Raw genomic sequence first — 27,052 nt, 5'->3', positions numbered from 1 at the left:
AACATCAAGATGATCACTAGTATTTTAGGAAGCGAATTCCTAATCGATATAGCAAAAGGTTTGGCCAAGTAATTTAAGTTAAAAAGTGTTTTTCAAGATATTTACTCTCTGGTAATCGATTACCAGAGGATGTAATCGATTACCAGTGGCCAAAAATGGTTTACAACAGCTACTAAATATTTGAATTCAAATTTTAGACTGTGTAATCGATTACACAATATTGGTAATCGATTACCAGCAGTTAATAAACGTTTTGATTCAAATTTTAAAACCTGTAATCGATTACACAAAACCTGTAATCGATTACCAGAGGAGATTTTCAGAAAATAACTTCCAAGAGTCACATCTATTCAAATGGTTTTTGAATGGTCATCAGAAGTCTATTTATATGTGACTTGGAAACACGAATTAAGAGAGAGTTTTCATTGCCCAAAAAGTTTTATCCTCTCAAAAGATTAAGAGAGTTTTTCTGAATTGAAATGTCTTATCCTCTCAAAGATTCCTTGGTCAAACACTTGCATATTCAATAAGGAATTGTGATTGATCTTCATTGTACAATCTATCTCTTTCAAGAGAGATTTCTTCTTCTCTTCTTCTTACTTCTGAAAAGGGATTAAGAGACCGAGGGTCTCTTGTTGTAAAGGATTCCTGAACACAAGGGAAGGGTTGTCCATGTGTGATTCAGACTTTGTAAAAGGAGTTTTACAAAGAGAGTGGAAAATTTCAAGTGGGTTGCTTGAGGACTGGACATAGGCACGGGAAGTGGCCGAACCAGTATAAATCAAGTTTGCATTTCTCTCTTCCTTTAAACTTCTTTTATTTATTGCTATTTATCTTTGGCTTGAAAGAAGTTTATTTTGAATTGTCTTTTGAGTAATTCATGTTAAGGGTGCATTGTTAATCTAAAAAGAGAGAGTGAAATTTTAATTGGGGAATAGTTCTTGTTATCTTAATTCAACCCTCCTTCTTAAGATAACTGAGGCCATTTGTCTAATAGATATTGTTTCCATTACTTCCTTGATGCTCACCTCGAGCTCAGATAACCCTTGGTCTGAAAAACTTAGTCTCGTCCAGAACATATGGATTGAATCCAGTGGGATGCAACCACTAACATATTTGGATAGTCACAAGCATAAGGAAGACCAAGCGTGGTTCTCACCATGCAACCACATCTTGAGGGATTCTTGCCAGCATAGTCAACACTCTCTAATTCAGCAGCAATCTGATTTAAAGCATACCTTGAAACCATTCCAAGAAGCCTCTTGTATAAGGTTTTTTAGAACACATGTCCAACGACATGTGTACTTGTTTCAAATGATGCTTTAATCTCCATGTGTTGCAACGTAATCATGTTGTTCATGGCATCCCACACACTACATAAGTTTCCAAGGCTATTTTGTAACAGTCTTTTTAAAGATGAGGGAGCAGATTCAACCATACATTTCAAATACACAAATAAAAATAAATATATACAATAATACAATTCCATCAATTCATCAACGTTAATAGAAATAGTTGAACAGTTTCATACTTGTTCGTTGTTGTGTTTCCTAAGTGCATCACCTTATTAGTCCAAGCGGAAACAAATTTTTCCTTGTGTGGTATTATCCATGTTTCCTTGACATAGGCACAAACATTGGCCAAGGTGCGCAAGCCATTTTGAACTTCTTCAGGCATTCATCAAATTACTGTTCTGAAGGACAATCAGTTAGACATCCCCAGCAATCCATGACATAATCCCAAACATTTTTTTGCGTAATTAGTGCTTTACATTTGGCCTTCACATTCTTGTTTATGTGAAAGCTGCACAACAAATTTGTATAGTCAGGGAATACAGCATTCACTGCATTCATCAATGCTTGGTCTCTATCAGTGACAATAACTCCAGGGAGGGCATCATACTTTAGAAAAAGGCCCCGAAAGCGTTGTAAAGCCCATACCAAATTATTAACGCGTTCACCCTCCACATATGCAAAACCGGCAGAGAATGTCATCCCAGTCTGTGTCACCCCAACAAAATCGAGTAGTGGGAGTCTGTACCGGTTTGTTTTGTAGGTGTTGTCTATCAAAAACACCAAATTACATGCGTTGACTAACTTCACTGCATCAGGGTGACACCAAAAGATATCATGAACCACGTCTTCATCCTTTATTCTGTGCCAATGAATATACTGATCACGTTCAAGAAGCTTCATCAGATGTTGCATTTCAAGATCGCTTCCTCTTATGGAAGAACGGAATGCACTTCTTGCATTGTATATTTGTTTAATGGTCGCACAACTATTGGCATTGTGTTCCTTCAGAGTTAGCAGAATGTTTCTTGGCATCACCATGGACTTCGTCATATCAGTAATAAGTGTTTTTTCAGCTTTAGTCAATCACCCCGCATAAGGATGTCCAACTAATGACTTAGCCAATTCATGATTATGCACTCCACAAATCAACTTCACCATCCAGCCTTCTCCTCCAACCACTGGCTTGCAACGAAGCTTGAAGGGACACCCACATTTCCTAGTCCCAATGTCTTTTCTGATAAATTCTTTTTTCCTACACCTATATTTGCCACTCCTTTCACAACCAATTAACACAAACGTAGTTCTTCCTCTACTACCTGTGTTTGTATCTGACCTTAAAATCACTGCCACAAATTCGTTTTCATGAGCAACGGATCGAGCCCACCGCAAAACATCCTTTCGGCACTCAAACACCTACAAAGCAATCCACATAATTTAAGTTTTCTACCAGTATTCATTTTATTAAATTTGTGACAAACATTAACATTATAACCTGAGAAATATTGAACGCATCCAAGCAATCAACATGTGGTTCATTCACACCACATGCTTCTTCATTTTCATAATCCATATCCGCTTGTTCAGACATTATTTCATACATCCACTCATCTTCGTCCATCTAACCAACCCAAACAAAAAAATGGTTATACAAACAAATTAATAATTTAAAAAAATGGAAATTAAATTAAAAAAACATCAAATTTTAAAAATAGTTACTCTTACGGATCAATTTGATCCGTAAGTAATCCATACATTCGCGACATAGCCACCACCTTCTGCGTACCTCGTTTGCCACCGCCGACCACCACAACGCACCTTCACCTTCACCGCACCTAACCGTTCACAACAAACCAACAAACCAGAGACAATGCCGCACGAAAACCACAAAAACAGCGAACAAAAATGACAGTTGTGTGAAGCGCAGGAAAAAAAAGGCTTTTATAATGAAAAAAAACACCAGGGGTATTTTTGCCATTTAAAAATTTTGTTGGGTGCACCAACAAAAATGCTGGGTGCACCTAGCAGCACTCTGAAAAAAATTTAGTTTTGTAATAATTTATTCTATATTGTTTTTATAAATAAATCGAGTTGTTATTTGTTTTATGTCTCCTTTTTTATTTAAATTAAAATGTGACATGTTATTAAAAAGTATTACTCTTTTAATTAATTTTCCTATGTTTTATAATTATAGATTATATTAATTAAATTTTCAACTGTGTGATATATCAATATATTAAAGAAACATAGAAAAAAATCAAATTATAAAGAAAATAAAACTAAAATTAGCATTTTTGTAAAGAACAAAATATACATAAGCATATGAAATGATATTTTTTCAATGATAGATGATAATGATGAAGTCAGAGAATTTTCTTTGTGAAATCAAATATAAAGAATAAATTAAATCATAAATATAATTAATATTTTTAAAATACATATTCATGTGAATTTATCCAAACTCGATAAAATTTGATGATAGTATGAATTGGTTTCAAAAATATAATATCGTCTCTTTTTAAAATTATTATTACCTTTTACACAAATCACGATAAAAAGAGTCAAACTTGTCTTCGCATCTATCCTTTGTCATACCTATTTTATATATAAATATTTGTATCTAATATTTTTAGAGATATAAATTAAATAATAAACAATAACATAATTAAATAAAAGATATGATATATTTTTTCTAAATTTATTAAAATTGTTATTTGTTTAGTGAAATAACATATATTTTTTTTATGATATTAAAAATCTATTTTTAAATACTTAAATATAAAATAATCTTATTTAGTATTTTATCATGCGTTCATAAAATCTTAGGACCGATCATAAAATCTTATGACAATAGCCAATACGCCCTTCATTTCGATTTGTGAGAAATATGACGCAAGTAAGCATTTAAACTTTAAAGCAATGAGAGCAACAATTTTTTTTTAAAATTACACGAAACTGTTATTCCTTATGACCTTGACCTATGACTTTTATATATACCAACTACAACCACACTGCAATAAAGAAAACAAATTTTATCATATGACGCCAATCAAAATATGAATCATCAATTTGGTTCTTTAAGTATTACCTTTCTTCTGAATAATTTTTAAAGTAATGAAAATTTAAAAGTATATAAATAGTCTCTAAGATTCTCTCTTTCTCTTTCCTACGAGTATCGAAGAATTAAGAAGAATTAAAAAGTTTTGTTTTAAAACTTAAAACCTGAATATTATTACTCTATACATTAATTATTTAGGCGAGAAACAATTAAGTACAAAAATGATATAGGAAGTCTGGATAATTTTAAGTGTAATTTTCAAAGAATATTATAATTACAAATAAATTTGATATTATTAAATAAATTAACTAATTTTTTTAAGTATGTGTGAATTAGTTATCCGTATCTTATAATTAGGGCATGCGAGTATTAAAATTTTGAAAGTATCTACAGTTTCTAATTGCTTGTTTTAAAAAAGCTAATTGTAGGCTAATGATCGATGCTTACTTTGGTAGCTTATTCATAAGTGTTTTTTTGTTTTGCCAGGCACTTGCTATAATTATAACACTTTATTTGTGAAAAAAATGAAACATACCGTATTAGTTTTTGTTCCTTTCTCCTTTCGTAAGTGTGGTTAGTTTTCCATCCCACAATTTTGCTAGTTTGTCCTATAGTACTATTATAGTCCTACTGTTTCATCATACAATCTTTTTATTACCTTATATATAGACTATTTTTGTTTAATTTTGCTACTTACATTTACAAGTTTATTAAGGAAGTTTTCCTTCAGGGGCAGTAGGAAAGAAGTTATTTTAAATCATGAATCTTAAGAATGATATTTTCTGTGATTGATTGATCTTCAAAATTTTAAGACAAGTTTTCAGAAATAAAAAGTTACTTAATTTACTACATTAAATAATTTTATAAAGAATAAAATTATATTTTTACGGTAATAAAAGAAAAATTATTTGAAAAAGTAATATTTTCATCTCTTCTTATGAGAAATTTTTCATCAAAAACAGATTAAAAATATTTTCAATTTTTTTCTAAGAATGTTATTTTTAAAAAAAATTGATACTAAACCTGAAAAATAAAGTTTTCCAACCTATGATCTACGATTTCTAGGAAATAAAAAATTTATTTCCCACCCAACGTACCGGAAATATAAAATGATTGTTGCATTGTAACCTCAAATCAGACAGGGAAAAAACTTTCAAGCACGACTTGAAGACGGGATATAGGTCACAGATGATAGTCGAACTAGTATAAATCCTGGTGCACCCTTTTCTAACCCTACTCTTGTACTTCCTTATTTGATTATTTAATTGATTTGTTATTAATTTTCTTTGATAACTGTTAATCAAATCAATTTGGGTTTCTTTCTTCATCTCCATCTTAAAGTTATATTCATCATAATTTTGGGAGAATTTTATTTGTGTAAATTTTGTTGATATAACTCAATTCCATCTGGTTGAATTACTGAGGTCGCTTGGATAACAGTACCCCCTTAAACCAAGGTACAATAATGAATACCACTGTAGGGCCAAAGCGACACGTGATTTGAGATGTATGCGGTTGTTTTGAAAGGAAAAAAAAATTAAGAAATATATTTGAAAGGAATAAAAAATAAAAAATACTCAATATATAGGATTAAGATAATACATGTGACTCTTGATAAAATAAATATTTCTTATCGTTAAACAATTAAAAACATGTACCGAAGCATATAAATTATTTTTAAGTAAAATTTTAAAATATTCATTAATAAGATTCCTTGTTTCATTTCTGAGAAAGTTCAAAGTTCACATTCACATAACATAAAATTCCTCAAATAATAAAAATACATTTAAAAATATTAACACTACTTATTCTTTACCATACCAATACTAATCAATTTAGGTAATATATATTTAATTTTCCCAACATACTTTTTGTATTTTATTCTTATTTATTGAAACTAATATCATTGAAAAATATAATCCTGTTATGTTTATAAATATTTTAACGTCAAATAAACTTAATTTATCATAAATCTATTTCAAGATGCCAGATAAATCCATTATATTTCATATCTAGACTTTAGTTTTAATAAATTGCCCCTAAAAAATATTTACAATATTAATTAATCAAAGTTATTTCAATAAAATTCTATAATTTTTAATAAAAAAATATTTTTTATTATATTCAATAATTTTAATAAATTAATAATTTTATTATGAAATGGATAAACGAATAAGAAAATCAAGTATGTAGATAAAGATAAAAAGAAGGTAAATTAAGATGGTTAAGAATTTGTTTTGGACTAATTTGAGATGGTTAAAAATTATTAATATTCAATTTGGAAATAAAGAAGAGAAAGGTAGATTGAAAGAATGAAATGGATAAACGAATAAAAAATCAAGTATACGAATAAAGATAAAAAGAAAGTAATTTGAGATGGTTAAGATTTTTTTTGGACTAATATTTTAATAAATTAAAATTAAAAAGTATATTTGAAGGAAACAAAAATAAAAATAAAACTGAATGCTCAATATATAGGATTGCGTGATTCAATGAGAGTGAAAATAACTCTTACAAATACTCTTGTTTGTTATAAAAAATACTCTTATTTAAGAATAACTCCTAAAAACTTCCATTCAAGATTAATTCTTAAAAATTCTCTCGTTTTAAAAAAAATTTCTAAAAATTCTTACATTTTTGGATTTACTATTTTATTAGGTAAATTTATATTAAGTTTTTTAATGTCCGTGTTGATCAATAACTTTAAAAGTAAAAATATTTTATTTCCTATTTTTAAACAATTAAAAACATGTACTGAATCATATAAATTATTTTTTTAACTAAAATTCTAAATATTCATTAATAAGATCCATTTTCTCATTTTCCGGGGAAGTTCAAAGTGTTTATTCACATAACATAAAATTCCTTAAATAATAAAAATACATCAAAAAATATTAATGCTATATTCTTTACCATATAATACTAATCAATTTAGGCAATATATATTTAATTTTTCTTAACGAAAACTTTGATTTTTATTCTTATTCATATAAAATATTCTCATTGGAAAACGTATTCCTATTGTAGATCACAGAACAAAATGAATGGTCAAGATGCAAGTTCCATTGTTTACATGAGCGCAGAGAATCCCCCTCATCCCAACAACAAAGCGGTGTAAAACGTGTTGGTTACTTTGTGTTGTGCTTGCTTGAGAGACGAAAAAGAGAAACATTTGAACATGGCAGCCACATTCTTCTCTCACTTGTCCCTTCTTCAATCCAATAACAACAACAGCCCTTCTCTCTCTCCCACACCCTCTCGCATTTCTCACTCTCTCACCAACCGTGTCAAACCCTCCCTCTGTAACTAGTACTCTTCTTTGTTATTCTCTTTTGTTCAAAATTTTGGATTTTGATGCAAATTTTGGATTTTGATGGCAGGTGGGGTTTCCGTTGGAAAAAGGGCAAGTGGGTTGGTGCCAAAGGCCACTTTGAATGCCGTGGAGGCCATTTCGGCTAATAAGAAGTCCAACAACAACCCCATTGTTGTTATTGACAACTATGACAGCTTCACCTATAATCTCTGCCAGGTTGTTTCTTTGGCAATTTTGTGTTTATTGGGATGGCTTTGCCTTTAATCTTTATCATTTGTGTGTGTGGTTTGATGATCTTAGTGTGTGAGATTATTTCTGTGCTGAAAGGAGTTAAGGGAATTGGGGAATTGTAGAAGACCTAAATCCATTCTTTTTCATTTGTGGGATTTCTTCTTGAATGATGTTGATTAGTTCTCTAGGTTGTTTCTTTTTTATTATTTTAATACTTTATTGCTGTGTCATGTGCTTTACTCAGTGTTAGTGTGAGGAAATGTAGGTGTGTTGATTGTATTTTACTGCTAATTTCTCTGTGTGGCGTGCTGAAAGTCCTGGGATTTAAAAGGATTTGAGGAATTGTAGAAAACCTGAATTCATTCTTCATCATTTGTGATTTATTCTTGATGTTGGTTTGTTCTCAAGATTGTTTATTTTTTATTATTTTAATACTTGATACTTGATGACTGTGCATGTGCTTTAGTGCTTTACTCACTGTTTTAGTATGAGGAAATGTAGGGGTTTTGATTGTATTGTACTACTACTTTCTTTGTGTGTATCTATTTGTTTGCTGCAAATCCTGGGAGTTAAGGGGTTTGAGGAATTGTAGAAGACCTAAATCCATTCTTTATCATTTGTGTGATTTCTTCTTGATGTTGGTTTGTTCTCAAGATTCTTGGTTGTGCATGTGTGTGTGTCTATTTGTTTGCTGCAAATCCTGGGAGTTAAGGGGTTTGAGGAATTGTAGAAGACCTAAATCCATTCTTTATCATTTGTGTGATTTCTTCTTGATGTTGGTTTGTTCTCAAGATTCTTGGTTGTGCATGTGTGTGTGTTTATTTCTGTGCTAAAAATCCTGAGAGTTGATGAATTTGAACAATTGTAGAAGACCTAAATCCATTTGGTAAAAGTCCTGGAAGTCATTGTAAAATGATTCAAATTAGTAAAGCTTGTTGAGATTGAGGGAGTGATTTAAATTCTTTAACATGATTTGTGAAATATGCAGCAAGTGGAGTTTTTGCTAATTTCAGGCACTTTTGTGTTTGCCATCTGAAAAAATTACACTTTAAAGCAACCAAATTTATTGGATGGTTGGTATGAGATTTGGTTTAGATGAGATAATTTCTTGCCTGATTTTGAACCTTTTGCAGTGAAGGGGGAGAGGCTAATGGCAAATTTAACGCTGAATTTAACGTGTAAAAAGCAATATCATAGAGGGATTTCCATACCAAGTTTGTTTATTTCAGGAGCTTATTTGGAAAAGAGTCTTAAGCTCCCCTCCCCTCACTTTGCCCCCCTTTTCTTCAAATTTAACTGAACATTTTTCAAAGGAGCCATAACAAGTTTGACATTTTTCCCTCTTTTTTTTTAAGAAATGTGCAATTTGCAACAGATATGAGAGCTTTGTATAGAATCTGTTGTTATACATGTACATCTTTAAAAGTGGTTTTTCTAACATTGTATCATTTTTATTTGAAGTATATGGGGGAGTTAGGGTTTCACTTTGAGGTCTACCGCAATGATGAGTTGACAGTGGAGGAGTTGAAAAGGTAAAATTGTTTTTGCTGGTTATGCATGTATATCATATAACAGTTCTTACTGATGAAGCGGTTTGTGGGATAATGCATGTTCCTTTGAAGTTCCTGATGTGAAAGGCTAACTATTTTTATTTTATGTCTTTTAAACAGGAAAAATCCCAGAGGAGTGCTGATATCACCCGGGCCAGGTAAGGCTTGGCTTCTTTAGAATTTTCATTTTTTTTTTAATTTCTGAATTTATAAAAACCTAATACATGATCAATGTTTAGATGATAGATAAAGAAAAAGAAATAATAGAATAAACACAGGACTGCTAATTTACATTTTTTTCATCCTTACAGGAGCACCTCAAGATTCGGGCATATCTTTGCAAACAGTTTTGGAGCTTGGACCAACTGTGCCATTGTTTGGTGTGTGCATGGGTTTGCAGTGCATTGGAGAGGCTTTTGGAGGTGAGTCTATTAGGTGCCTTGTAATCCCCTTAGCCACAGATCTATTAGGAGCATAGGAATGAGTTTAAAATTTTCTTGATATATTTGTATGCTGTTCATCATTAACCTGGCTTTCATTTTAAATGGCAAGCATCCCGTACATTCTGATCTTTACCATTTAATCTCCCTCTCTCAACTTTCATTTCTTCCTTTTGGCTGGGACACTACAATAAGATCAAAACTTTCTCATGTTATCCTGTGCAGGGAAGATTGTTCGTGCTCCTCATGGTGTCATGCATGGAAAAAGCTCAATGGTTTACTATGATGAGAAAGGAGAAGATGGAGTACTTGCTGGACTATCAAAGTAGGGTTTTGTTACTTTTATATGAACTCTGGGGCTTTATTCTCTGCTTCCAATTTTTTTAATCCCCTGTCTATAATTTTACTATTGGTTATCAGCAACAACATTCTCTTTGCTTTCAATTTCCAACTTTTTCTGAGCTCTGACATAATATTTCTCCATTTAATTCATATCATTTTCAGTCCTTTCTTGGCTGGTAGATATCACAGCCTTGTAATTGAGAAAGGTAGCTTTCCTGATGATGAACTTGAGGTTACAGCCTGGACAGAAGATGGTCTTATAATGGCTGCTCGTCATAAGAAATATAAGCATCTACAGGTAACATCTTAATCTTCCTTCAGAACTGATTGTCTTATTCAGCATTGAAATCAATGTTTTATCATGATAATTTTCCTTTTTTATTATCAATTTAAAGTAACTTGGAGTAAATGATTGAGTGTTCTAATAATACGTGAAAGGAACATAAAAGGAATATCCTGTTATGTAGAATAGATAAAGTGGGAGTATTGGAACTTGATGAGTAACATACGGGATTGAAGTATTCATATTGTAGTTTAATTGGTTTAAGTGTAACTGTTGATTCCTGGTCTTTATTTAGGAGAAGATAAATCCACAACTTAGTATTTTTCTAATACAATCTAGAAAGGAATCTATATTCTTTCCACAAATAAAGGAAATAGTGGATTCAGGTTCATTTTTGATATGGAGTTTAGTTGATGTCATCCACAGGCTACATAGTATTCCTTATGTTTGACATGTACTTCATTACTTTTTCCATGTTCAAGAGTCTTGTATTAATATAAAGTAAATCAAAATAAATGTCAGTTTTCCCTTGCAAATTCAGAAAATTTAGAAAGGTGAGTGCATAAGCCATGAATTGATGAGTTCTGTTAAGAATGAGAATGAATGTCCCAGACAGTTACAAGTTTACTATAGAAAGAGGAGGAAAGGGGGAAATTAGTAACGAGGGTAGTTTTGGGAAATTGAGGATGTTATTAGGCTGTGGTGAAATGTGAGGTCTGTTAGTATAAATAGAGTGTGTTAAGGGATAGAGAGGGCATTATTCATCAAATTTGTAAATTGAGTTTAGGCTCTTTGTGAAGGGGCAACCCTTGGAGGAGGATTCATTCTCGTAGTTCTTGTACTTTCCTTACCCATCAATAATATTCTTTCTTTTCATCTCATCATTTGTTGGTTCCTAACAAGTTCTCTCTCTAAAACTGCAGTATTTCTGTCAGCTAACCTCAAAAGTCAAATCACATAATTCCCAGTATAACTTCTGTTACATGCCCTTAAATTTTCCAGACTAGAACATATTTTGTGCACTATTTACTCGAGTTTAACAAGTCATCAACATAATTTCTATATTGGCTGTTGTAGAACTAGCTTGTGTTTGATTCGACGTCTTATGGAAAAACAATCACTTTCCAACCAGCTCTGTGAGAGAGCTGAAAAATTCAATTATTTCCTAGCATTTAGAGCCAAAACAAACATGGGCTTAATTTCCTGTTTTTTCAAATAGAATTACATAGTAAATGTAATTTATTTTACCATCAGTCCATGTTTTTCTTTTCCTGGATTGATGCAACCCCCTATATCTTGTCTATGTCACCTATCTTTTTTAGTGTTTATACTTTTACAGGGCAAAATCTTTATATTTTATGCTGTGTTTAAAAATTAGGAAACTTAGCTACTCGTGAAGGTGCTTTACAATCAAATTTAAACCTTTTACCTCATTTATTCCTAGTTAGCAGTAAAAGATTCTGCTGATCTGAAGTTCATGCCTTTTTTCTGTTGTTATTGTTATTATTATTATCTTTGAACTTGCACTTTGTCTCCCTTCTCTTCTCTTCACATATTGATTTTTTTTTTCACCAGGGAGTTCAGTTTCATCCCGAGAGCATTATAACCCCTGAAGGCAAGACAATTGTCCATAATTTTGTCAAGCTTATTGAGAGAAGTGAGGCTGTTGGTTCTTGAAACAATGTTTGCTGTGTATAGTTAAAATTGTGGTTTGACACAACAAACTAAAATAAAGAAAGGTATAATGACGCCTTTTGTCAGCCACAGTTTAGAATATCAGAGAAAATCTTGGTAGGGAAGAACCTTGGCATGATATTGATCCATTATTTGATTTCCGTAAGATCTATAAAAGCGAATCTTCAGTATATAATAAAACACACAATGTAGAGTTAGATCTTGCAAATTTAGACTATTTAGGACTCAGATAAAATTTATCTTTTAACAGTGTTATAACAATAGTGTTAGATCTTGTTTGGATAAGTTTTTTCATAGACACTTGAAAAAAATGAATTAAGTTTCTCACATAAAGTTAAAATTAACTCATGTACTTAATTTTTTTAGAAGATTTTATTTTTTAATTTTTTCAAAAGTTAAGTATGTAAGTTAATTTTAACTTATAGAGAAATTCAAATCATTTTTTTTTCTCTTATAAGTATTTATGGTAGAATGTATCCAAACAAAAAAATTAGAAAGAAAATATTGCTAATGTTTCTAGGGACTTGCTAGGTGCACCCAATACTATTGCTTGTGCACCTAGCATTTAAATTGAATGGGCAACAATGCCCTTGGCTTTAATTTAAATAAAAAAAGGCGCACCCAGCACAGCACCTTATGCTTCTTCTTCTTTGTGCTGGTTGGTGTCCTCTCTCCTTTGCGCATCTTCTGTTTCGGTGGCCATTTCCACCTGCATTTGTGTGCTTCTTCTGCACCGTTGAGGTTAGTTTTCGTTTCTTACCCGTTAATGGCCTTTAAGTTGATTATTGTTGTAGGGTAGATGATTTAGGTTAGAGGACTTGGGGATTTTTCGATTAGGATTAGGGTTCATACATACGGATGTACTTCATTCGTATGTGTTACTGAATTTGTAACGTTCATACGGATGAAGTTCATTCGTATGAGTATATCCGTATGAAGAATTGAATTTTTTTTTTGATAAATTGTAAATTTTTTTATAAATTTAGTTGTATCTGTTTTTTTTTGTATTAAAAATAGGTATTTTTGTTTTTTTTTTTTTTTAAATGTATGATTGCATGGTGGTATGAAAGAAATTTTAAAGTTTGATAGTAAATTAGGTAACATTTTTGTTTTTGATGTTTAATATATTTGCATGAAAATAATGATTAGGGTTAGTGGCTAGGGTTTACTTAAGGGCTTAGGGCTTATTGTATTTGGCGTAGGGCTTAGGGGGTAGAGGTTAGGGTTTATGTTAGTGGTTAGGGTTGAGCGTAGGGTTTAGTTTAGTTGTTAGGGTTTAATATTTATGGTGGTATGTAGTTAGGGTTTAGTTTAGGGCTTAGGGGGACATTAGGATTTCGTGTGGGGCTTAGGTTTTAATATGTATTGTGGTATGTTATTGGTAGTTTTAGAAATGGTAAATATGTATGGGTTAGGGTTTATTCTAGTGGCTAGGGTTGAGCTTTGGGTTTAGTTTAGTTCTTAGGGTTTATTTTAATGGTTAGGGTTGAGCTTATGGTTTAGTTTAGTTCTTAGGGTTTAATATATATGGTGGTATGCTATTGAGAGTTTTAGAAATGGTAGATATGTATGGGGTAGGGTCAGTGGTTAGGGTTTATTCTAGTGTCAAGGGTTGAGTTGTGGGTTTAGTTTAGTTCTTAGGGTTTATTTTAGTGGCTAGGGTTGAGTATATGGTTTAGTTTAGTTGTTAGGGTTTAATATATATGGTGGTATGTTATTGAGTGTTTTAGAAATGGTAGATATGTATGGGTTAGGGTTAGTGGTTAGGGTTTAGTTTAGTTCTTAGGGTTTAGTTCAATGGTTAGGGTTGAGCTTAAGGTAGTTTAGTTGTTAGGGTTTAGCTTATGGTTTAGTTTAGATGTTAGGGTTTAATATATATATGGTTGTATGTTATTGGTAGTTTTAGAAATTATAGAGATGTAGTTCTTAAGGTTTAGTGTGATAGGTTTAGTTTATTGGCGTAGGTTTTTGTGTAGGGCTTAGGGCGTAGGCGTTAGTGTTTATGGTGGTTGGATTAGGGTTTATAAGCTATGGCCGAGGACTTAGGGTTATGTAGGTTTATTATTATTTGAATAGTCAATAGTGAAGTTGACAAAAAAAAAAAAAAATACATATGCGTGATGATTTGTAGATCATGGTTAGAACAAGAGGTTTAGGTCGTGCATTAGGTAGGGTTATAGGCAAAGTCCTGGGTAGACAGGATCATCATGATGCAGATGATGTTCCCCAGCGGCGTAGGCCTACTGCATCCGCTTGTCGACAACGGGAAGTTGCCCCTGTTGCTGAGGATGTTCTTGAGATGATTGAGGACGTACCTGCACCTGGTGCAGAAGTTGGTGATGGTGCTGAGGTATCTACTAGTGATGATGCTGAGAGATTCCCAGGTGGGTCATGTGGCCCATCAGTGCTGACTTCGTTTGTTGACCATGTTGCATTTAGCATATGGAATGGAGAGGTATTTAAAAATTTATAATTAAATTTTTTTGTTAATTATTTGCTTTTAATTAATTGTCTGTGATATATAAATTTTTTATTTAATGTTTTTTGGAATCATTTATACTTCAATTCAGGAACATCCTGAATTGAAGTTAGTCTTCCACGGAAGGAAAGTTGAGAAATTTGGGAGGTCAATTTCAGAAATTAAAGGGCTAGTCACTGCCACAAGATTAACTCCTTTGATCACGTGTTTGTTAGTCAATGAATATGACTAACTTTTGTGTATAAAACTTGTGTGAATTGTATCAAACTCCTCCAATTTATAGTTATTTTGTAGTGTTGTAATTACTTTTTGTTAAAGATAGGTAATAAATACTTAGTACTCCTATTTTGTATGTTTAATAATCATTTTCTCTTAATTTCAGGTTAATTAGGCAAGTTTGTGAAGTGCTGATTTTCATCCGCTCGCTAAGCCAATCTTCTGGCTTAGCGAGCCATCCACTGAGCGTAACACTCCTTTGGCTGAGCACGAGGAAGAATCTGGAAGAAGGATGAGTTGTGCATGTTCGCTGAGCAAGGGCTAATCCTGAAAAGACGAGCGCTAAGCCGAAATTCACTTATGTTCGCTAAGCGATCTAGAGTTGCGCTAAGCGCGCAAGCACCAACAAGACCACCTATTTAAGCCTGAAATCAGAAATGGAGAGGGATTTTGGCCATTTTTCTCAAAGAGCTTTTGCATGTGAGAGATTCTAGAGAGATAAGGGTTCAAATCCAGAGAGTTTTGAGAGCTTTTGTTGTGAGAAGACTGGCAGAGAACTGAGCGCGAAGAGGAAGTCATCCTGAGAGCATGAGATGAGTCTGTGAGTGATTGTGAGGTTCTAGAGGTGAAGGAGACATCTTCACTGCTTGTATTTCTTCAATCCTTCATTTTTCTCTTCTCTTTGTTGTAAAGGAAGCTTCCTAGATATGAAGAGCTAAATCCTCTGTTGATTCTTCCTTGTAGGTACTTGATGTAGATACTTGTATATCTATTTAATGATATTTTATGTGTTCTTTGTGCTATCAGTACGTCATTTTAGTGTGCTTTTGCCTTGACCACGTAGGTGCATGCTTTGTTAGGATCATTCAACAGTGAAAACTGGTCTGATTCTTATAACTTGATTGGACAGGTGATGTAAGCTTCATTGGAGCTTGTAGGCCTAGGATCTTCTTCATCAATGGATTTCTTTGCTTCTTGGAAAATGAATGGCAGCGGAATGAAGAAGGAAGAGAGAGAGAGGAGACGTCACTTCAAGGAGAAGATGAGTCTAGAAGAAGTTCACTACCATAAGAGGTCATGGATAAGAGCTTGGAGGAAGAAGGAGATGAATGAAGGGAGAGGAAGAGAAGAGCACGAAATTTTGTGCTCTAAAAGAAGTCTGAAATCTGAAGTTTAATTTTCAAATGATCAAAGTTAAAAAAATACACACACATAGCCTCTATTTATAGCTTAAGTGTCATACAAAATTGGAGGAAAATTTGAATTTCTATTCAAATTTCATTTGAATTTGTGGAGCCAAATTTTGGAGCCAAAATTTCACTAATTATGATTAGTGAATTATAGTCATGGTTCAGCCCACTAATCCAAGATCAAGTCCAAGATTCTCCACTAAGTGTGCTTAGGTGTTATGAGGCATGTAAAGCATGAAGGACATGCATAAAGTGTGACTATATGATGTGGCAATGAGGTGTAACAAGCAAATGCTAACCTCCCCCTCTAAAATTTAATTGGATTCGGCTTCTCCCAATTCAATTAAATTTATTTCCAACCACACACATCAAATATTCACTTAATGCATGTGAAATTACAAAACTACCCCTAATACAAAAAATTAGTCTAGGTGCCCTAAAATACAAGGGCTGAAAAATCTTACATTTCTAGAGCACCTTACCTATATTATGGAGCCCTAAATACAAGACCCAAAAATAATGAAACCTTAATCTAACATATATAAAGATAAGCGGTCTCATACTTAGCTCATGGGCCTGAAATCTACTCTAAGGCTTATGAGAACCCTTGGGCCTTCTCTTGCATCTCTGGCCCAATCTTCTTTGAGTCTTCTATCCAATGCCCTTGCGGGGTAAGATTGCATCAACGGGGCTAGCTTATCGTATTTTCATGAGACATCGAGGTACGGTAACTTAGTTTTTGGTATGTTATGTCTTAATGCGGTTCTGATTAAGTTTAGTCCAACAAGAGACATCTGAGGACGACGCTTGATTAGGATTAGCCTAAACATGCGCGAGACATCGGGGTTTAGTAGTCTAGGAGACAACATAGAACACAAGAACATTGTTAGGTAGAGAATATCCTTTTAACATCAGGCATCTAATAGGAAGACTAACGGGTTATCTACTTGTCTTTACACATCATTACTCACGTGATTTTCCTTTTAATAGTTAGTTTACATACCTGTGCATAGCTGACACATCTCTTTTCATATTAGATACCTATTCACTTAATATAGCTTTACCAAGTAACACAAGTTCCCCGAGAGTTCGATACTCGGTTCTTACCATTTTATACTACTTGCGCGATCCGGTGCACTTGCCGGGTTCGAACAGTGTTCAATAGACACTGGTGATCGGGGAGTTATATCTGCTTTTGTCGAGAGGTGGCACAAGGAGACTAACAGTTGACCATCATGCTTGTCATACCCTAATTTCGTCCGGGGATTATTACTTGTTGACATGCAACCTTTGGTTAGCCGCTTTGAGATACTTGGTGTCCTTTGTTGCACAATAAATGAAGTCCCGAGACGTGTCAGAAATCAAAAGGAGGCAGGCTAGCACAATCCGTGAAATTCCGTGATGTGGCGGAGATCGAAAAGAGGTGTTTTTGCGTAATCCGTGAATTTTCGTAACTTCTTCGAAAGCTAAAAAAGAGTAAATATATAATCCGTAAGGATTCATAACCTTGCGGAAGGAAAATAAGTATCGTTACGAAATTCGTAAAGTTTCGTAACGTTACGAAAAAATAATTACCAAAAAAAAATAGAAGGGGGTGCATTTAGTAAAAAGGGGGGTTCAAATAGCAATCTAGCCCACTTGGGCCTTCCAGATCCTTCCTCCAGAAGGCTGTTGCTTCTGGAGGAAGCAACCTTGTTCGCCTGGGTGAGCTGGGTGGCAAGCTCCTCCCCTATTTTGCTATAAATAGGGGGAGGAGTGAAGAAGAAAAAGGTTCAGCCTTCTTGGCACTTCTCCCTCTCTCGAAATTGCTGAGGAAAATTATTTCCGTGAAGAAAATCCAAGCCGAGGCGCTTCCGTAACGTTTCCGTGAGTAATTATGCGAAGATTCTCGACCGTTCTTCAACGTTATTCACCGTTCTTCATCCGTTCTTCGTTCTTCAACGGGTAAGTACCTCAAACCGAGTTTTTCAATTTATTCTATGTACCCGTGGTGGTCCACTTTTTGTTTCATGTATTTTTATTCTCGTTTTCATTCGCTTTTTATACCCCCTTTTGACGTGCTTAAGCCATTTATTTAAGTCATTTCTCGCCTAATCTAAAAATAAAATAAATTTCCACCGATCGTTTGAATTGTATCATCCGTTAATTTCGGTTAAAATGAAATTCGACCGTTCGGTCGTGTCATAACCACGTTGGAAATCAAAAAAGAGGTAAAATAATAATATAATAATCAAAAAAATGCCTTTTAGTAAAATAAAACGAAAAATCAATCGGACGTTTTCTCTTTGGGATTTCTCATTCTTAATTGAATTGACTAATAACTAAAGTGAAACTAAGGCTAAAATTAATTCGCCTAATCAAGCTCGTCCACAAAAAATAGGATTTGAAAGTTTATCATTTCAGTTTCTTACCAAGTAAAATGGATCATTTTTAAGGTCCAACGCCTTAAAATGATCACTTTTCAAAGTAAAAGAATCGCTTGATTCACGCTTAAGGAAGAACTACGTAGGTCTGATTTCCTCTTCGATGGAGGGTACGTAGGAGCAAAAGCCCCGCTTTTGTCGACCTCAAAAAATAAAAAGAAATAAAAGTTAAGATAACACAATTCCACAATTCTGAAAAATAGGCTGTTGTCATTTGAGACAAATGTGAGAGGTGCTAATACCTTCCTCAAACGTAAATACAACTCCCGAACTTAGAATTTTCATTTTGACCGATTTCCTTCGGTTTTTCCGACGTTTTCCACAAATAAACGTTGGTGGCGACTCCGCGCACCTTTCCTCCTTTGGAAAGTGCACCCGCGAGCCTCGCCCTCGCTCGACCGCAAAAGGCACGTTGCGACAATGCTGGATGATGTGGCGTCACTGCTTCATCTTCCGATCATAGGCGCCTTCCATAACTTCGAGCCTCTGCATGTGGACGAGGCAGTGATTATGTTGGTGGAGTTGCTAGAGGTCTCGCATGAAGAGGCTAGAGCTGAGACTGCACAGTGTCATGGGGCATACACACGCCTATCGTGGCTATGGGATATTTATCAGAGGAGATGCGAGGCCCGACATTGGATTGTTGCAACTCGTGCGTATCTCCTACATTTGGTTGGTTGCACTCTTTTCGCTAATAAGAGTGCAACACAGGTTCATGTAGTTTATTTAGACTTTTTTGAGACTTGGCTCAAAGTGGGAGCTATGCATGGGGAGTTGCCACCCTAGTGCATATGTATGATCAATTAAATGATGCTTCTCAGAGTATTAGTCGACACCTTGCTGGTTACATTATTTTATTATAGGTAAATTTTATGTTTGCAATATGTTAAATTGGATTATGATCTAAATATGTTTTTAATATGTTTATTTGACATTTCTTTTATGTTGATGTCATGTTTGTAGTGTTGGATATATGAGCATTTTCCCAGTGTTTATGAGAGCGTGATTGATGAAGGGTATGATGAGATGTCACTACGTGCCTACCGGTGGCTTACTACCAGACACATATAGATGCACTGACGATCCCTGACGTATGCTGGATGCCTTATGGTGACCACCGAGGAGTTAGGGCGTTTGACCTCATTTCATGCTTTCAGGGTGAGTTTAAATGGGGTCCCGTTGTGGTCACACATCGCTCGAAGAGGGTGGTGTGCCAATTTGGCTACATTCAGACCATTCCTCCATCGCCTATTGGTGCCACCTTGTCATTTTAGGATATGGACGACAGGTGGATGCATTACTCGGACCATCTAGTAGCTGCAGGACAAATTTGTCTTGTGCCTGGCCAGTGTGCAACAAATTACATTGACTGGTTCTTCGGGATATCTCATCCGTTCATCACACCCACACAGGCAACTGATCCTCCTAGACATCCACTTGTCCCACAGCATGAGAAATACATGGAGCCAGATATCCCGGAGGTTCCAATGGCACCAGAAGTTGGACCTTTAAAGTCAACTGATTAGCCCAGACATGCAATGGTAAGATGAGTTGCTTTAATTTTTTCAATTATGTTATTTATTTTAAATACTGTAACAAATGTGTTTTTTTTAATGTCGTAGGATGCTTGCGAAGCGGTCACAGAAAGGTTGGAGCGTGTACTCAACCTAAAGATGGTCACTGCAGGCACAAAGTTACATGACATCATGGAAGACTGTTTGAGGATCACTAGGGGTGTCACCTCATATGGAAATGTGTATGTTAGGGCACAACGAAGACAACGCATGGATCAGTGATAAACGATGTTTATATGTTGTAATTGACAACATTTTTGTTTTTCATAAGATTTTGTATTTGTTACATTATTTTGCTTATAACTTTTATTGTATTTTATTCTAGTTGTGTATGTGATTTTCATTAATTTGGTTATAACTTTTATTTTATGTTTTCCTAACATTTTGTATTAGCTGAAATTTTTGCATTCACATGAGGGAGAAAAACTTATTCAGTTGAAGAACTCCTGTTTCTTTATCATTGTGCACCTCGTACAAATTTTGTCTGACTTGTGACAAAAGTGGTCACTTAAAAGGAAGTGGTCACTTAATTAACTCAATTAGCCTTAGAAAATATGAATCAATCAATAAGTCAATTAACTCAAATCATAATTCTTATGTTAAAATGAAGTAGTCACTTAATAATTTTGTGCTAACCATTCTTGTACCTCCTGTGGTTTGTCTATCACATCTAGTCATGGAGAGTCCACGTTTATTCGTTAATATATTCATTTCAAAAGGAAGTAAGACACACATAATATTCTACAAGTGAGTCCTAATAAATTTCAATCACTAGGAAAATATGTGTTTGAAAGAATGCATTAAAGAACATGATGCTCTCATTTCTCTAATTAGAATTCCATATCCCATGCTTATGATAAAGCTTTTCAATTTTGACAAGAGGCATGGAATAACAACTACTCGAATTCATAGTGACATAGTAATTCATTATGAACAACTACTCGAATTCAAACATTACATTAACATCCAGAAGGAAATAAAATTTTCATGAAAAAGTACAATTAATTAATACTAATTTTGCATTCAATCATGTGGCGAGCGAGACACATCGTCTTCCATTTCCATTACCTGTTTACTAAAAACTGCTAAAATTTCTATTGGCCCAAATTGTTTCTAATAGTTAGATTGTACTAACACCTTAAGCACGTCATCGTTAGTTTTCAGCTCAATAATTTCAAATTTGATAACTTTGTCTGAATACTCATAATGACCTGGTTGTCAAAAAAATAATCGCTTTACCGTTTGGGATTCATGAATATTATCAGGGGGAATCCCTTGAGGTGCAACTTGTTTGATCAAATCCTTCAATTCGTTGATTGTACATCCAGAAGGAATGTCAAATTTTTTTTGGATTTTTTCCAGTGAACGAGTAACTGACAAAGTTGTGTTGGCATGGCATGTTCCACCTCTCGTTTAATATAGAAGGGCATCATGAGTAGGGGTCATAGTCGCTTCAAGTAGGTTTAATATACCTTCTGGTGTTCTACCAATGGTGCATAATAACTTGATCAGACCAACACACGAAAATTGATGATTATACAGTAACATTGTGTTGACATCATCATCATTTTTCAATTGCATACATTAAAAGCGAAATTGGTTACCTATATTTGTGAATGGCTATCGGTAGTAAATTTCATCAAGATATTGTTTTTTGGTTAGCTGAAGGGTATTGTGTATTCTGGTTTTTAGCGTTGCAAAATCACAAGCATTAGGTACTCGAATGGGTATTGGAGTGGCAGTTTGAAAGTAAACACCACTATCGTTGTGAATAATCTATCCATTTGGAAAAATAAAATCCAATGTGGAGTTCACAATCGCCCGACTGCTAGTTTCTCGCAAAAATGCCATACTTTGTTCTAAAAATTGGGTTGGGAGATAATGTGTGATTTTTAAAGTGTTATCGTGTCTCATATATATAGATGGTTTTCACTAACATTGTTTCACTTTTTTTAAAGAATAGAGACACGTGCAGGTGCTTTGTGTTTGTGTTTCTAACTAAACCAATGTGGTGTCAAGCTGGATCGTGCATCAAAATGTGTTGTCAAGTCTGCCAATGTCATGTCACGCTCAAACTTTAATGCACATGCATTTGACAATGTGTTGTCAATTATGACAACGATGCATCATACATGCCTGATCTGAGGTCATATTTAACTAAATAGCAATCAATAATATTAGGCCCTCCATAACAAATTATATCACATAATTAATAAAATTAGATAAACAAGTGTCACAGTCCATAACAACGATGCATGTTTAGTCTTCATTTAGGTCGACATAGTCTCTTTTCAACATCATTAAGCTTCTGTATTGTTGCATTCTACTAATATATGGAGTTGGCCACTGCTTTTCCTGAGGATGAGAATTCCTAGACCATAACAATGCTAGAGGCGGTAAAGGACAACGGTCTTTCAAATAAACTTGTTGTACGTGAACAAACATTATTAACTCAAATGAACACAAATGATTGCATAAATCTAAAAAGTAGACTAACTATTTTCAATGTACCTAAACAAAATGATTTCCAAACACATGACCGACACATATAATGCGGTGCACAGAAGAATCTGGTGGTGGTTGACTTCTAAGGAGAAAAAATGTCATGCTTTGTTGTCGGGACAACGATACAAGGATTACATTATACCTTGATGCAATGACATATCCCATCTCCATTATATCCATCCACTTATCCACACTAACCTGAATCAAACAAATATACACATCAAATTTATTTAAAGTTTGTTCTTTAAAAGAAACCTAAACAACATACCTTGGAAAACCCATCAACAAGTAGGGACAACCTTAATTCATCAAATCTGTCTGTGCCACCGAAGAGGTTGATATAGTCATAAGATCATTTGCCAAGTTCTTTAATCAATTGGTTGCGCACCAACGACCAAGAATCTTCGCTCATACCTAATAAAGCGGCAATGGACCAATATCTACAGTTATCATCTGCTTTCACATCCACAATGTTGTCAATGAAACCCTGTATAAATGGCTCAAATTAATCCAACAACGGGATGATCCTTGTTGGCTTCGGCGGGTCAGAAGATGATGCACTACATTTCATTGAAGAGTTGCTATTTTGAACAAAATGAAAAGCATCAACATACTCCCAATAAGACAGATCACGCTTTGTTGATCTTTGGTTTCTGTTCATCGGTTTCTTCGGTGCACCTTTAGTGTTGACCTTTGACGGAGGAGGACACATAGAGTTTTGATCAGGGTATGCAATTTCTCAAAGTTTACTCTTGAGAGTAACTTTACCACAAACATCAAGTTCCTCAAATCTTTTAGATATGGTCTTGATCTCTTCCTTGATGGTGACTTCGGCCTCACATAACCCTTGGTCTGAAAAACTAAGTCTCCTACAAAACATATGGATTGAATCTAGTGGGATGTTGCCAACAACATACCTAGATAGCTCACATGCACAAGGAAGACCGTGTGTGGTTCTCATCAGACAACCACAAGAAGAAGGATTCTTTCCAACAGCAATCTCATTTAAAGCGTACCTTGAAACCATTCCAAGAAGCCTCTTGTACAAGGTTTTTTTAAATACATGTCCAACCACATGTGTGTTCATGTTGCAGCATGATCATGTTGTTCATGGCATCCCAAACACTACACAAGTCTCCAAGGCTATTATGTAATACTCTTTTTAAAGCCTAATGAGCAGATTCAACCCTACATTTGAAATACACAAAAAAATAAACATATGCAACAATTAAATTCCATTAATTAATAAACATTACTAGAAAAATTGTAACATTTTAATACTTGTTTGTTGTTGTGTTGCCTAAGTGCATCACCTTATTTGTGCAGGCTGTGATAAATTTTTCCTTGTGTGGGATTATCCATGTTTCATTAACATAGTCAACAAACATTGGCCAAGGTGAACAAACCATTTGAAACTTCTGAAGGCACTCAGCAAAATTTTGTTCAAAAGGACAATCAACCAGACTACCCCAGGCATCCATGACATACTCTCATGCATTTTTTTGACCAATTAAGGATTTGTATTTGGCCTTGACATTCTTGTCGATGTGAAACCTGCACAACAAGTTTGTACACTCGGGGAACATAGTTTTCACTGCATTCATCAATGCTACATCTATGTCAGTCACAATAACTACAGGGAGGCAATCGTGTCTTAAAAATAGACCTCAAAACCGTTTCAAAGCCCATACAACATTATTAACGCGTTCACCCTCCAAATATACAAACCCAGGAGAGAATGTCATCCCCGTTGGTGTCACCCCAACAAAGTCAAGTAGTGAGAGTGTATACCTATTTGTTTTGTAGGTATTGTCTATCAAAAACACCAAATGACATGCATTGCATAACTTCACTGCATCAAGGTGACACCAAAATAGATCATGTACCACGACTTCATCCTTTAGTCTATGCTAATGAATATATTGATCCCGGTCAAGAAGCTTCATTAGATGTTGCATTTCAATATCACTTCCTCTAATGGAAGAACGGTATGCACTTCTTGCATTGTATATTTGTTTGATTGTTGTACAACTATTGGCATTGTGTTCCTTCAACGTTAGCAGGATGTTTCTTGGTTTCACCATCAACTTTGTCATATCAGCAATAATTGTCTTCTCATCCTTAGTCAATCGCCCAGCGTATAGATGTTCAACTAATGACTTGGCCAATTCATGATTATGAATCCCACAAATCAACTTGACCATCCAACCTTGCCTTCTAATAATTGGTTTCCCAAGAAGCTTGAAGGGACAACCACATTTCCGACTCCCAATGTCTCTTCTAACAAATTCTTTCTTCCTATACTTATACTGACCACTCCTTTCACAACCAATTAACACAAATGAACTTCGTCCTCTACTACCAGTATGTGTGTCAGACCTCATAATGACTACCACAAATTCATTTTCATGGACAACTGATCGAGCTCACTGCAAAACATTATCTTAGGTACCAAAGACTTACAACACAACCCAGACAATTTATGTTTTCTACGACACAAACATTTCATCAAATGACTCAAAATAAAGAACATTATTACCTGAGAAGTATTAAAAGCATCCGAACAATCAACATGTGGTTCATTCACACCACATTCTTGTTCATTTTCATAATCCATATCAACTTCTTCAGACATTATATTGTCATACGTCCATTGATCTTCGTCCATCTTAACAATAAATCAAAAATTTATACATCATACACAAGTCTACATAATCTTTTAGTGCACACCATATTAGCAAAACTAAAATTCATAGTCATATATATCAATAAACAAAAACCATATATTAGTCCCTCTATGTGCATTTTATTTATTCCTTAACATCAAAATTTGATAAATATCATCAAAATATATTAACTACATATATATTACCAAGTAATACAAATAAATTCAAAATTTTGAACTAATTTCAACCTAAATAATTACATTAATTACTTATACTGCATATAATTTGTAATAACTAAATAAATCATAATTTCTAAAAAAAAATTACACTATAGGGACTAAAAAACAACTATAAAAAACTATAGGGAACAACTAACTTAACATATTAATACTTAAAATAAATACAAATTTTGCACCTAAATAATTAAATTAATTACTTATACTATATATAATTTATAATAACTAAATAATTCATAATTTCCAAAATCATACATTATAAGGACTAAAAAAACTATAAAAAACTATAGTGAACAACTAATTTAACATATTAATACTTAAATAAATACAAATTTTGCACCTAAATAATTAAATTAATTATTTACACTATAATAACTAAATAATTCATTATTTCCAAAAAAAATACAACACTATAGAGACTAAAAAAACTATCAAAGCAACAACTAATTTAACATATTAATAATAAATACAAATTTAAGCAATTTAAAAAAACCTAAAAAAATAACTCTTACGGATGAAGTACATCCGTATAAAACATACGAATGTACTTCATCCGTATGCTTATACGGATGAACTATATCCGTATGCTTATACGGATGAACTACATCCGTATGAATCATACAGATGAACTACATTCGTATGTTCTACTTCCTACTTACGGATGTATTTCATCCATATACAACTTACGGATTTACTTCATCCATATGTTAAAAATACCAGATCTACTAGAACACCTATTACCCAAAAAAGTCAAAAAATGTGTACCTCCGCCGAAATAAAACCACCACCGGTAACACTTTCACCTTCACCGAACCGCTACCTCTCTCAACACTTGCAAAATGACCACCAACGAGAGAAACCGGACCACAATGACAAAAACCAAGCGTTCAACACAAAGCAGCATAACAATATTGGTGTCATTTTAAAGAAAAACAGCAAGAGACATTTTTGTCATTTTCAAATTATGCTGGGTGCATCAGCAATAGTGTTGGGTGCACCTAGCAACACCCATGTTTCTATTAGGGAGAGGCCCAACAAATGGGAAGTTCATTGGAAACTATGGTCAAACAAAATAGAATTTGACTATAAAGGTGATATGGTCTTTCAATGAACATGAAGATTATTTTGAAAATCATCACAATAGTGAATAATGTCCAAATAATGAAGTTGAAAAAAAAGCTTATATTTGACGTTGAAAACATATTTGTAAAAGAAAAAAAAAAACAAAGGTTTTAACCGTGTACTTTTGGCTGTGGTCTTAAGAACGTGAATAAGTGTTGGTCTAGACCAAAAAGGATGTCAGTAGGTTGTTTAATAGTTCATCTGAAGTTGGAAAATTGCTTACTTCACGAGAATTTTCCTTTGGGAGACTCATGAAAAGGTCAAACCTTGCAAATTTAGTGGTGGTGATTAGAGACTTTGGCGTCCCTACTAGATATGAGAGCTAAAAGAATATGTATGCAATAATATGATAATAGAGGTTGTCGATCGGGATAAATGTGAGTCATGTGACTCGTGAGGGCTAAATATGAGTCATGTGACTAGTGTGCAGTTGTGCA

The 27,052-nt window shown here is 34.0% G+C and overlaps 2 protein-coding genes and 1 long non-coding RNA gene across 3 annotated transcripts; all 3 read left to right on the top strand.

The window, feature by feature from the left end:
- The first annotated feature begins 7,466 nt into the window (after positions 1-7,466).
- LOC114419339 (anthranilate synthase beta subunit 2, chloroplastic-like) lies at positions 7,467-12,384 on the top strand. The gene is made up of 8 exons (XM_028384994.1): positions 7,467-7,652; positions 7,731-7,879; positions 9,356-9,426; positions 9,565-9,602; positions 9,756-9,866; positions 10,110-10,209; positions 10,389-10,524; positions 12,085-12,384. Exons 1-8 carry the CDS (start codon positions 7,529-7,531, stop codon positions 12,184-12,186), a joined length of 831 nt encoding a protein of 276 aa, XP_028240795.1. The 5' UTR covers positions 7,467-7,528; the 3' UTR covers positions 12,187-12,384.
- Positions 12,385-12,660: 276 nt separating this feature from the next.
- On the top strand, positions 12,661-15,696 carry LOC114419338. Its single transcript, XM_028384993.1, has 2 exons — positions 12,661-14,659; positions 15,066-15,696. Exons 1-2 carry the CDS (start codon positions 14,339-14,341, stop codon positions 15,072-15,074), a joined length of 330 nt encoding a protein of 109 aa, XP_028240794.1. The 5' UTR covers positions 12,661-14,338; the 3' UTR covers positions 15,075-15,696.
- Positions 15,697-18,810: 3,114 nt separating this feature from the next.
- Positions 18,811-20,416, top strand: LOC114419337. Its single transcript, XR_003668243.1, has 3 exons — positions 18,811-19,375; positions 19,476-20,053; positions 20,135-20,416. It is a non-coding gene; the product is annotated as an uncharacterized LOC114419337 (long non-coding RNA).
- The last annotated feature ends 6,636 nt before the right edge of the window (positions 20,417-27,052 follow it).

Source organism: Glycine soja, chromosome 7, assembly GCF_004193775.1.
Source record: "Glycine soja cultivar W05 chromosome 7, ASM419377v2, whole genome shotgun sequence".
Taxonomy (NCBI): Eukaryota; Viridiplantae; Streptophyta; class Magnoliopsida; order Fabales; family Fabaceae; genus Glycine; species Glycine soja.
This window is presented reverse-complemented; position numbering and strand designations above follow the sequence as displayed.

What these genes read in the sequence shown, in the direction of transcription:
- LOC114419338 (XM_028384993.1), top strand. Translation starts at nt 14,339, where the DNA reads ATGGTTAGAACAAGAGGTTTAGGTCGTGCATTAGGTAGGGTTATAGGC.
- LOC114419339 (XM_028384994.1), top strand. Translation starts at nt 7,529, where the DNA reads ATGGCAGCCACATTCTTCTCTCACTTGTCCCTTCTTCAATCCAATAAC. An exon ending in TCACCTATAATCTCTGCCAG is followed by an intron (nt 7,880 to 9,355) that starts GTTGTTTCTTTG and finishes TTTTATTTGAAG; the next exon opens with TATATGGGGGAGTTAGGGTT. An exon ending in ACAGTGGAGGAGTTGAAAAG is followed by an intron (nt 9,427 to 9,564) that starts GTAAAATTGTTT and finishes TCTTTTAAACAG; the next exon opens with GAAAAATCCCAGAGGAGTGC.